This window comes from Phacochoerus africanus, chromosome 15 (genome assembly GCF_016906955.1).
Source record: "Phacochoerus africanus isolate WHEZ1 chromosome 15, ROS_Pafr_v1, whole genome shotgun sequence".
Taxonomy (NCBI): domain Eukaryota; kingdom Metazoa; phylum Chordata; class Mammalia; order Artiodactyla; family Suidae; genus Phacochoerus; species Phacochoerus africanus.
Genome location: NC_062558.1, coordinates 130,940,610 through 130,952,490, shown reverse-complemented (window position 1 = coordinate 130,952,490; position 11,881 = coordinate 130,940,610). Strand labels below are relative to the sequence as shown.

The 11,881-nt window shown below is 39.0% G+C and overlaps 1 protein-coding gene across 3 annotated transcripts in view; it reads right to left on the bottom strand.

The window, feature by feature from the left end:
• The window catches only part of WDR11 (WD repeat domain 11), a 55,464-nt gene extending 44,824 nt beyond the window's left edge, over positions 1-10,640 (bottom strand). Inside the window, exons 1-5 of one of the 3 annotated variants that reach the window (XR_007132155.1) lie at positions 10,470-10,640; positions 9,372-9,483; positions 5,063-5,216; positions 3,904-4,077; positions 1,545-1,731 (exon numbers count right to left, since the gene is read on the bottom strand). Coding sequence is in view for 2 of the 3 variants with exons in the window: in XM_047759989.1 (XP_047615945.1) it covers positions 1,545-1,731; positions 3,904-4,077; positions 5,063-5,216; positions 9,372-9,483; positions 10,470-10,555 (713 nt within the window). In the remaining variant the exon portion in view is untranslated. The remainder of the gene's footprint in view (positions 1-1,544; positions 1,732-3,903; positions 4,078-5,062; positions 5,217-9,371; positions 9,484-10,469) is intronic. The other 2 variants (XM_047759989.1, XM_047759988.1) reach the window with 2 other exon arrangements.
• Between the last annotated feature and the right edge of the window lie 1,241 nt (positions 10,641-11,881).

Genomic DNA, 11,881 nt, shown 5'->3' with positions numbered 1-11,881 from the left:
AAAGAGGAAACAATATGAGGACTAGAAAGACTGTTAAAGAGTCTTAAGAATCACTTAGTAACTTGTGATTGTTGTACGTAGTTGATTGCAACCTTTTATTTTACAGTAAATTTATATGTAATGTACTTCAATGTTTCATATAATTACCATTTTCTTTTTACATAATAACTTTATTAAAAGGTTTTGAAATTTAAAATAAAGTTAAACTGAGGATCGAGTGATGAGGATCCTGGCTCTGCACCTCCTAGTTGGGTGAGCTTAAGTGACTTTTAAAACAAAGTGAGACTCAGTTGCCTCCTTTATAATATGGGCACCGTACTACTTCCCAGGACTGCAGGAAGAGTATATGTAATAAGGCATGTGAAAGCACCCAGATCAATTCTATCTGCAGAGATAAACAATGTATTTCCCCAACATTCGAGATGAACATATGATTTGCATGAGAGAAAATACAACTTATATGAATCATAATTTATAAAACTATGCAGACTAAAAAATATTTATGATACAGACTCAATGAAAAGTAAGTAAAAAGTTCTCAAGATATTTAAGGAGCAATTAAATTATTCTGGCACATGATAGGGAATTAATTAAGTGAACTTAACCAGCCTATGGTTTAAAAAATATTTACATATAAATTCAGAATATATTTATAGAGTAATTTGTATTTTACCATATATTTTTCAGGGAATTACCTGCAAAGTCTAAGTAGGATAATCTTAACATATTAATGCCTGCTTTAAAATAAATGGCAAAAACTGCCAGAGCAATAAAAACATAAGAACAATCAGAGCACTAGGAAAGAGACAGAAATCTATTTTTCATGCATAAATAGTTCCTTAAAATAAAATTTTATTCAGTTGCAATTTCTGAAATAAACAACAGCATTTACCAAAAGAATGCTAAGGATCAGACACCATGTTAGGTGCTTAAATTATCGCATCTATTGATCCTTACAACAACCCTATGAAATCCTTTAAAACACTGTTTTAGGGACTGGGAGAGGGTGAAAGCTGAACAATGTTAAAGCACATTCTCAATCACAAGGCTACAGCTCCCCCTGGAATCTTGACCCTTAACCAGGGAAACATCTTTATAAGCATAAAATAAACACCTATATTTTACTGGTTAATGAGATTATATAGCATTTAAGTCAGGAAAATGTATTTAGGCTGAAAATCCAGCTTTTGTCTCCCAATTTTTAATGTAGTCTGTGGCCACTATTTTAGAATCTTTACCTCTTATTTTCAGAAATGAAAAATTAGGAAAAAATTTCAGAAGCAAAAATTTTCATCTATAAAAGCCAATGGGGGTGGGGGGGGGACACAAAGGAGTCATGTTCAATGCTGAATCTCTTCTTAGAGGAGAAACGAAAAACATTTTTCCTCTCATAAATTCAAAATTAAAAACAATACAAGGTGATATGAAGAAGAAAATCAATCTTGATACATCTCCAAAAATGAGGTTTTCACGAATAGAAGGTAAACAGAGAAATGCTGAATAAATAAAAGAATGCTGCTGTTAATTTTACACTTGTAACTTACCTAGGCTTCTCCTGAGTGATTAAGATTTTCACTTTATTAAGAGCCTTCTTGGCCCCTGTGGCTGCAGCCACTTTGCTGTGAGCTGGGCTGGAGTGTGGGCTGGATATGTAAACTTTTTTCCCAGGGCCCGATGGAGGCTTAGATGGGGAGAAGTCTGAGATGAACACAATGCCTTCGCTGGTGAGTACTGTGTGGAGAGAAGCAACACTCTGATTAAACTTTAATCAAGTTTAGCATAGAGCTTTATTCCAATACAATTTTGAGAGCAAGGTAATGATAATTTTAATAATACAGAACTGGCAGAGTTAGGCAGTCATAACATAACGGGAATGTTCTCCAAGTTGAAACAGGTGGTCCATTACAATTCATCAGAGGCCTCCAAGCTCAGCACTCTAAATTAATGTTTTATATTAAAAAGATACCAGAAGGTTACTGGCAGAAAGAACAAATGTTTGTTCTTCCAAATAAATTCACAGCACGGACTTTCATTAAAAACCTTTCCTCATTATATCCCATAACTTCAAAATCCAAAGACTTTCAGAATATAAAATCCACAGGAAAAAAAAAAAAAAAAAATCCCCCAAGTCAAAGGCTCTGCATACCACACTCGGCAAGTTCAAATATTTGTTGACTTGATGATACTAATTTTTTATCATTATCATGAGCTACTCAGTCTAAATATATTTCCGTTTTTCTTCCTGAGTATCAAATGGAACCTTGGGATGTGTCAAGACTGTTCTCTTTTCTCTGTCTATCTAGAGTAAAAGTGCCAAGAGCGGTTTACTATGTGTACAGGAGACAGAAACAGTCAAGGAGGCAGCACCACACTGAGCCGGACAAAGTAGGCCTTTTTATGACTGAAAAAATAGTCCTCCTCAAAACTGGGGCTAATGCTAATCGTATCTGATCATCAAACACCTTATCTACCCCGGCTCCTGGCAATTAGCAAGGCTGCTTTAAATACTGGGAGCAAAGTATTCAAGAATTTCGACAACCCGGGCACATTCAATGAGCAAATCAAAGATCTTAGGTCACCTGATGCTTTGAAATACACAGTGCTTTCATCAAACAAATGACAGAGATGCGGTAAATTAGCCTGAAGCCTTGTCTCCTTCTCAGATTACAGAAGTCACCCTTCCAGGTCCCCATCCTCCCCTCCTTCCTTACCCCCCAACTCTGTCAGCTGGACCAGCCCTGCTCTGTGTTCCCATGGCACTGCAGTTCACTGCAGACTGGTGAGTGCAGGAGTGAGTGTACATGCATACATTCAAATACACACATTCATATATACAAGGCCAAAACCCACCGTATTGTAATGATTTATTCCGATGGATTTCTCACTTTAATTTCTACTCATCTGTCCTTCTCTCCCCCCATCAACATACGCAGAGACACACCTCTCAATAAATGTTGGTGGAAACAGGTTAGAATTTTGAGTCATTCAAATTCGGGGAAAACATTCTTTACCAGAGTTAACTCTCTTATCTCTTTCGAGCGGCTGAGCAAGTTATCAAGATGAAGCCTACTTTGACCACTTTATTTAAAACAACAACCTGTCCACTCTCATTCCCTCATCCCCTTTATCTTGTTTTACTTTTTTATACCATTTATAACCTCTTAATATAGTGTAACTTATTAATTCATTACGTTCAGAGTTCATGATCTGACTCACTAGAATGTCAACTTCATGAAGGAGCAATCCTTGTCTTGTTTCACTGGTATAATACAGGTTCCCAGAACACGCGAATAGCAATAGCTCAAGAAATATCTACTGGGTAATTGAATAAAAATGTTTTCTAAATAATTTAGTCACAAAAACATCTGTCTAAAATCTAATTTTTACATCAGTTGCTCAGCAAAACATCAAAAGCACACTGGCAAAAACACCCTGAGCCAAGAAAAAACTCCCTTGGGCTTAGTCTGGTCCTGACATGAATCTGTTTATGGCACTCGAAACACATGGCATGAATTAGAACATTTTTTTTAAAAGGAAGAAATGAATTTGGCCGCAGACTAAAAGAAACCTTTGACTCAGTTTCTTTCAATGTTCCTGGAAAAAAAAAATTTTAATCTGAATTAGAATAACACAGCGGCTCTCTTTCTCTAATCTAATTCTGTTCAGAGATTCCACACAGGGAAGGTCTAGCTTGCTGATGTGAGGTCCTAACCATCAGAATACTTGCAAATGCTACCGGCTATGACTTAGTATCTGCAGTAGGAGCTGCAGATTCATGAACCAGATGTGCTTCTCATTTAAACATTTTAGATGGATGATGGGGGTGTGTGTCTGTGTTATGGACAGAGCACTAACCATATTACAAATACCTTAACTCACTTTTCACAAGAAACCAATACTCACAAGTTAAATGTGAGGGATCAAAAGGGTCAAAAGAAAAAGAAAGAATGTTATCCGCATAGCTCTTCTTCCAGAGTTTGGTGCCAGTATCTGCGTTCCAGAGCACAATATAATTTGGCGGATGGATAGCAAGCAATAAATCTCGGGAAGCATCTTGATTCCATAACCACTGAACATCTGAAAAGACCAGATAAATAAAGGCAAAATTCAGAAATCACCTACTTCACAACACTTGGCTGATGTGTCCTTGATATCTAGTTGTGTGTGTGCATGGGGGGGGGGGGAGTGAGAATAGTTTTTCTTTTTAACGTAATCCTTAAAATCTTTAGATCCCTCTGTTCTTCAATGTTGCATGTATTTATATACATATCAAGATTGAGAGGAAAAGCTAATTTTATATAAAAATGAGTCATCTGGACATTAGAATCTTGGTCAAAATTTCCAAATAATCTGAAATATTACTTCAAAGAAACAAGGCAATTTACATGATTCATTAATTAAAACTTTATGTCAAAGATTATCTTAGCCATAATCAATGTCAGATCTCCCAATGTTTTTGTGAAATTACTCAATGGGACTTTACAGAATTTCATGTATTTTCAGAACAATAAACAGGATAAAGATGTAGTTCAACAGTATGGTAAGAACTCAGTGTTTTTTAAATAGTTATTTAAGAGATTCAGTCAAGAGAGCCATTCAGTCAAAGCCTAAAGAGTCCAAGAAATACTATATTGATTGCAGATCAGTAACATTGCAAGCAAACAAATGATCTATATGAAAATGAGAATAAAATTTTGATTATCTCTATTAATGGAAAGTAAGCACTGAGGGCTAATTCCAAAATAGCAGTCCGGCCAAATTAACTTAAATTATAGCTTAGATTTATGAGACTGTTTACAGCAGCTTAATTTTTCTCATCATGCTCAACCGAGGGTGATGTTGAAATTAACGCATTTTACCAAAGCACAAATCAACTAAGATTTGCGCAAATAAGCCCAGAAGTGTATTGACAAGGAAAAGAAAGCTGGAGTCAGATCAGCAGAGCAGGCTTAACAATCAAGAGTTAACTGAGAAGTGATAAAATTAAATGAATAGGAAAACCAACCACTCTAAGAGTAGGTGCATTAGTGCAGCCACTTGGCAGAGCACAGACTCTCCTCACCCTGAATAGGCTTGGCATGCTCCTGGATCTCACACTGAGCTATGCCTGCTGCTACATCCCAAACGATGATCTTGCCATTGACATCAGCAGAAGCCAAGCGCAAGGAGTATGGCGACCCAATGTTATGGTGGTAATTTTCCCTGGCCCATTTAACCTAGTGTCAAGAAGAAATCAAGTAAATACTTGCACTGGATGGAACTAAACATGATTTTTATAAAATATCAACCAGAGCCCAAGCGACATTCTACACTTAACTTAAAGAGGAAACGAGCTTCCATCTTGAAAGTCAGACATTTTTATTTATGATTTTTTTAAAATTGCAATTAAAATATTTTTGAAAACTTCACAATGTTCCTGCCTTTAAAATATGAAAAATGAGGCATAGCCTTAATAATCTGGGAAATTCAAGTGAAAACTCCAGAATGCCATATTTTGAAATGGTCTGATCGTTGGTATACCATTTGATCATAGTAGCCAACGTAAAATCTAATTCAGACACAATATCTAAAATCCTACATTGCTAAATAGAATCTTTTTCTGCATTCTATTCTTCTAATTAAAAGGACACAGCTTAGAGCTACAAAAACCTTGCAAAAGGAAATTTAAGAAAAAACAAAAGCAAACAAAAACTCTGGCCGTCCCTCTTTCATAAAATTGGAAAAAAATGTTAAGTTTTTTCTCTAAAAAACAAATCTATACATTGTACTTCTAGTATCATAATGTAATACTACCTAGATATCATTAAGAACAGTTTCTTAAAGATATAGAACACAAGGAGCCCATCATAAATCAGGTGAATTCCTGAGCATGGAACACTGACAGAGCAAGGAATAAAACAAGAGTTCTCACCCTGAGCCAAGGCCTCCCCTGGCCACTTTCCTGGCCACAACCTCCCCACCCCTCTAGCTCAGCATCCTACTTTCTTACTTCAAAGCATTTCCCACACAACACTTTCTAATTACTTTATTTACTTTGTTTTGACCTATCACCAATCCACAAACCATAAGCTCCACTGGGCAGGATCATGTGGGCCTTTATCACACTTCTACTCCCAGACCTTAACACAGCTTAATCAAAGTGCTGAAAATCAAAGATAAGGAGAAAATCTTGAAGGCAGCCAGACGAGAGAAGATACACTGCATACAGAGTATGCATCAAAAATTACTCAGGCCGGGAGATAGCGGAGCGGTATCTTTAAAGCACAACAAAGGAAAAAAAAAAAAAAGAAAAACCAGTGAAATACTTTCTCAGACAAAATCTGAGACTCAACCAATAGCAAATGTGTGCTTCAAGGACTTAAAGGAAATTCTTCAGGCAAAAGGAATATGACACCAGACTGAAACATGGATCTACACTAAGAAATGAAAACTCCAGAAATGTCAAATGAAACAGGAAGGAGAGAGAACCTATTTCTTCTAAAAAACAAAACAAAAACAAAAACCAAGTAGTAAACCTAACATTTGACTTGGCGAGAGACTGGGTGCTTTCCTCGCAGGCTCGGGAACCAGACCCAAGTACCCTCCCTCCACTCCTACTCACTGCAGCAGAGGGCCTAGTCATCTCATGAGACAAGGAAAAGAAAGCAAAGACATCAGATTACCAGCCAACAGCCCAAACTGTTGTTGTCTGCGATAATGTGATTGTCTATGTAGGAAAAAAAAAAAAAATCACCCAAATTACTGATCTAACAAGTTTAGCAAGATCATAGGATACATGCTGACTTAAAAAAAAAAAAAATCACCTGTATTTCTCTCCCTACTTGCACATTATATATAAAAATTAACTCAAACTGGATTTGGAAACTAAATGTAAAAGCTAAGACCATAACATTCTTAGAAGAAAATAAAGATGTAAATCTTCTTGACTCTGGGGAAAGCAATGGTTCTTGGATACAGTAACAAAAGAAAAAATAAATTATATTACATCAAAATTTGAAACTTTTCTGCATCATAGGGCACCAACAAAAAAAGTGAAAGATAACTCACAGAATGAGGGAAAATATTTTCCAACCATAAATCGATAAGGGACTTGTATCTAGAATACATAAAGAAATCTTACAACTCAATAATTTTAAAAAATACAATTTTAAAATGGGCAAAGGAATGAACAGACGTTTCTCGAAGATCTACAAATGGCCAATAAGCACATGAAAAGATGCTTCACATCATTAGCCATCAGAGAAATGCAAACCAAAACCACAAAACCACAGTGAGAACCACTCCATACCTACTAGGATGGCTACAATCAAAAGGACATGTCACAAGTGCTGCTGAGGATCAGGAGAAACCGAAACCCCCATACACAGCTGCAGGACTGTAAAAAGGCACGGCCCCTTTGGAAAACAGTCCAGCAGTTCCTCAAAAAGTTACATATACAAAGAGTAACTGTATGAGTCAGCAATTCTACTCTTAAGCATATACCCAAGAGAAGTGAAAACCCAGGTTCACACAAACTGCAAAAATGTTCAGAGCAGCATTACTGAAAATATAGAAAAAGTGGGAAATACCCAAATGTCCATGAACAAATAAATGCTGTATTTCATACAATGGAATATCATTCAGTAATAACCAGAAACAGAGCACTGACACCTCCTACAATATGAATGACCCTTGAAAACATTATGGTAAATGAAAGAAGCCATGCACAAAAGGCCACATTACCATATAATCTCATTCATATGAAATGTCCAGAATAGACACATCTACAGGATAGAAACTAGATTAGCGGTTGGTCAGGGATGAAGGGGATGGGGAAAAGGGATGGGCAGCAGCCGCTAATGGAAGTAAGGCTTCTTTGAGGGTTATGAAATTGATTGTGGTGACGGCTACATAACTCTGCAAATGTACTGAAAGCCATGGAGTTGCACGCTTTAAATGGGTAAATTCTACGGTATGAATATCTCGGTAAAGCGGTTAACAACAAAAAAAGACCCCAAATCTCCATCTCTGATGTCATGTCTCTCCTAAAATTCAGATCAGTACAATTCAATTGCCCCAGGTGCCTCAGACTTTGCAGGTTAAAAAAACTCACTGACTTTACACACACCCACCACATCACAGCAACACTGCCATTCAGTTACTCTAATAGAAATCTTGGAGTCATTTTATTCTGATTCTCCCTTAAAACTGTTGGCTATAAAGGCTATCAAAGTTTACCTCCTAAATGGATCCTAAATATGACTCCTTCACACCTCCACTTTAACTTAGGCCCTTAGAATTTCCTGCCAAAATGACTGCAAATCTCCTAAATGACCCCCGTCTTGTCTTGCCTTTTTCCAACAGACCCTCCACTGCTGCCAGAGTGAGTTTTACTAAAATGCAAATGCGATCATATCAATCTCCTACTTAAAAATCCAAATTCTTTCGCAACGTTATAAAACTTTCAGGGCGGGTGAATTTCTCCGGCTGCCTTCTTTCATCATGCCTAGAGGTATGTATACTCCATCTTTTAGCCATCCTTCTGCACACTACTTTCTTTTGAGTGTATTCTCCCTTTTCCCCCCCTGAAGTGCTCCTCCCCCAGTTTTTCACTTAGCCGACTCACGCTTACCAGCCCCTACAATGAAATGACTGCTGTGACCCTCCTCCCATCCCTGATCCTGCCGATGTGTCTTCCCATTCGTACTATCCCACTTAACCACGCTATATCTGTGTCTTTTCTTCTCATTCTTCCTCATTAGACAATGGATTGCTTGAGGGCTTTTATAGCTATATCCTTAGCATGGGTTAGGGGTTCAAAATTAATGAGCGAACGAGTGGTCCATTACATGGTGGATCAGGGTTTTCCATCAGCTTTAAAATGACCTATGAGCTAAGATTTAACAGTTCATCCTGATGTGACCTTAAGAGATTACATATATATATATATAATCTTGGTTAACGAATCCGACTAGGAACCATGAGGTTGAGGGTTTGATCCCTGGCCTTGCTCAGTGGGTTAAGTAAGGATCCAGCATTGCCATGAGCTGTGGTGTAGGTTGCAGACGCGGCTCAGATCCTGCGTTGTTGTGGCTCTGACATAGGCTGGTGGCTACAGCTGCGATTCGACTCCTAGCCTGGGAACCTCCATATGATGTGGGAGCGGCCCAAGCACTGGCAAAAAGACAAAAAAAAAAATCATATACACATACACACATACACATGTATACACATACACACATATATATATATAAAACATTAGGCTACCTCAAATTGATTATCATATTTAAAACCTTTTCAACATTTGTACATATAACTTAGTGAAACTCTAGCAATATTTAAAACTTTAAAATAGACAATCTGCTAGAGGGTCAAAGTGGGATCTGACTTACCTTGACAACATCAGCTTTATGTTTTTCTAAAACTTGAAGAGTTTGAGCAGTATTGGAATCAATCACTACCACAAGCGAATGACATCCATAAGCAATTAAACCTTGCCAGCCCCTAACAAAACAGTGTTAAAATTTAAGTGAAAGGCAAAGCAAAACAATATCTCTCTTGCCAAGAGGCATACTAAAGAAGTAATATATCTAACATGCACCATCATTAATCAAATTATTATTTAACCCCAAGACTAGTATTTCTACATTACAGCATTTGGATAAAAGGTCTAGTCAAGCTTTTAAAAAGTTTGTTGAAATTTGTTTTTCTTTAAAATTTTAAAAAAAAGGTCTTGAGAGATTCACACAGGGCGGTGAAGATGTATGTAAAGCAACCCTAATGGTCTATCTGTCTTTGAGGGCATATGCTCTGTCTGTCTTGTCCAACTTTGAATACTGAGCGTCCACAAAGTGCCTAGAATCACGTTCCACAGTATCTGTGATCAGCCCTGTGGGGCTTCCAGCCAAACAAACAAACAAACAAAAAAAAAAAAACACTGAATAGGAAGTTTCCGTCCTCTTGCCAACCTTCCCAGCAGCCACAGCTACAGAATTCTGCATTATATTCCTCTGGTTACTAATTTTCAGAGCTGCAGTATCATTCTACAGGGAAAAGGTAAAGGTGAAACGAAGGGTCGGTGAGAGCATAGGCGCCCGACACAGTGTTGAATGAATAAAGATAAAAAACAGGGATGAGAGAAAAAGAAGGCACAGAATGGGGGAAAGAACGCGGTCAAGGTAACTGACATGAGGGGAGAAGCCCGGAGACTGAAAGAGAGGTTAAGAGGCGGAATGGGGTGGTGAGGAAAGAGTGTGGGGAAAGAGCAACAGAGATGGGGGAACGAGGGCAAACATATCCGCACAGAGCAAGTTCCCACATGGGGCTTTTACAACTTCTATGGTAACAACAAAAATCCAGCCTTTAAATGAAAGTCTGTAATGGTGAAGGTGGCACCCAGTTTTGGAGAGGCCAAACTAAGCAGGTAAAGCCGCCTGTTCTTTCCCCTTCCCCTGGCCGAGCCCTGCGGCCTCGAAGCCTAGCGCCCTCACCAGTCCACCGCCGCCTTGTTGTGGGCGTTGAGGGCCCCGGTGAGGGTGCGCGCCGACACCTTAAAATTCACGGTGTAGGGCAACATCGCCACTGCGAAACCGGGCCCTCGGCGCCGACCCGCAACCAGGAAGCAGCGGCCACTACCCTTCCGTTCCAAATAGACTCCGGGCGGCTCCGTGGGCGCCGCAAGTTGGTTCCGCCGATTTCGAGGTTCCACCGCCCACGGATTCCGCCGCCTTCCAGTTCCGCCACGCCTACGTTCCGCCTACTCCAGAGTTCCGTCGCCGGGTTGGTTCCGCGGTTCTGCCTGGGACAGGTTTCTGCCTTGGGGGAAGTGGTGCTGCCTCCGGTGCCGTCTGTTTTCTTCACATTGGGGACTGCGTAGGTCTCTGTGCCCTACTGGAAACGGTGAAAAGCAAAAGCTGAAAGTCCTAATTAGCCTTTCTGCCTTGGATCAGTTAACTTAGGGCAACTACCTCTTCCAGGCACTGTTGTAGGTGTCGAAGATGAAGACGGGAAGTCTCCTCCCTCATGGATTTTATAGAATAAATGAATGTATGGGATTAATTGAGTGAATGGAAAGAGTGAATGAGATGTCCGATCAGTATATAAAGTTTTCCAAATATGGAAAATACGATTAAATTTGCATATCAGGTCTTGGAAATACTTTTTAAAAATAGTGTTACATCTGAGGCCAACTGCCAGTTTGCCTGTTTGTTGGACCAGCTTTAATTCTTCGGTTTCTCCTTTGCTGCCCTCCTTCATGCCCACTCGATCCCTCCCTCCTCTGTACCCCACACTTTGTTTATCCTTTACGCTAGCACACGATGCAGTGATTTATTTCCAAATATGATTTTTGCAGATATCTGTCCCTACCCCACCCCCCAATATTTTCTGTTCCTTGATCAAAGAAAGGGACAAAATAATGGTAATTTTGTCATCACAGGTCTTTGTGTCCACTTTATTGCTCTTATAAAACAGCTTTCTCAAAGATTACCTCCAATATCCACTTAGTTGTTAAATTTAATGGATGCGTTTTGGCTTTTAGAAATCCTCTTGCAGCTACACACTGTTGTTAGTTCCATTCCCTGGCTGTCTTACCTCCCCTGCCCCACATCCTTCCTGACTGCTGATGCTTTGGGGGCTCCCAGAGGAGCCCATAACCACAAATCTAGACTTATAATTCCCGCACTAAGAACCATTTGCGCCTTCTCTGACAGAGATTGTTAACTGGCTCCCCCAAATGGATTCTCCCCTTCTTTCATAGGAACATAACCACGATTTGTTTCTCAGCATCTTGTCACTCCGTTAAATGAATCCGTATCCCTTATAATTTCTCTGATAACTAAATCAGGCCATAAGAGCTGAATCCTGGCCAATGAGATGTAAATGGAAGTGTTATGCAGTGACC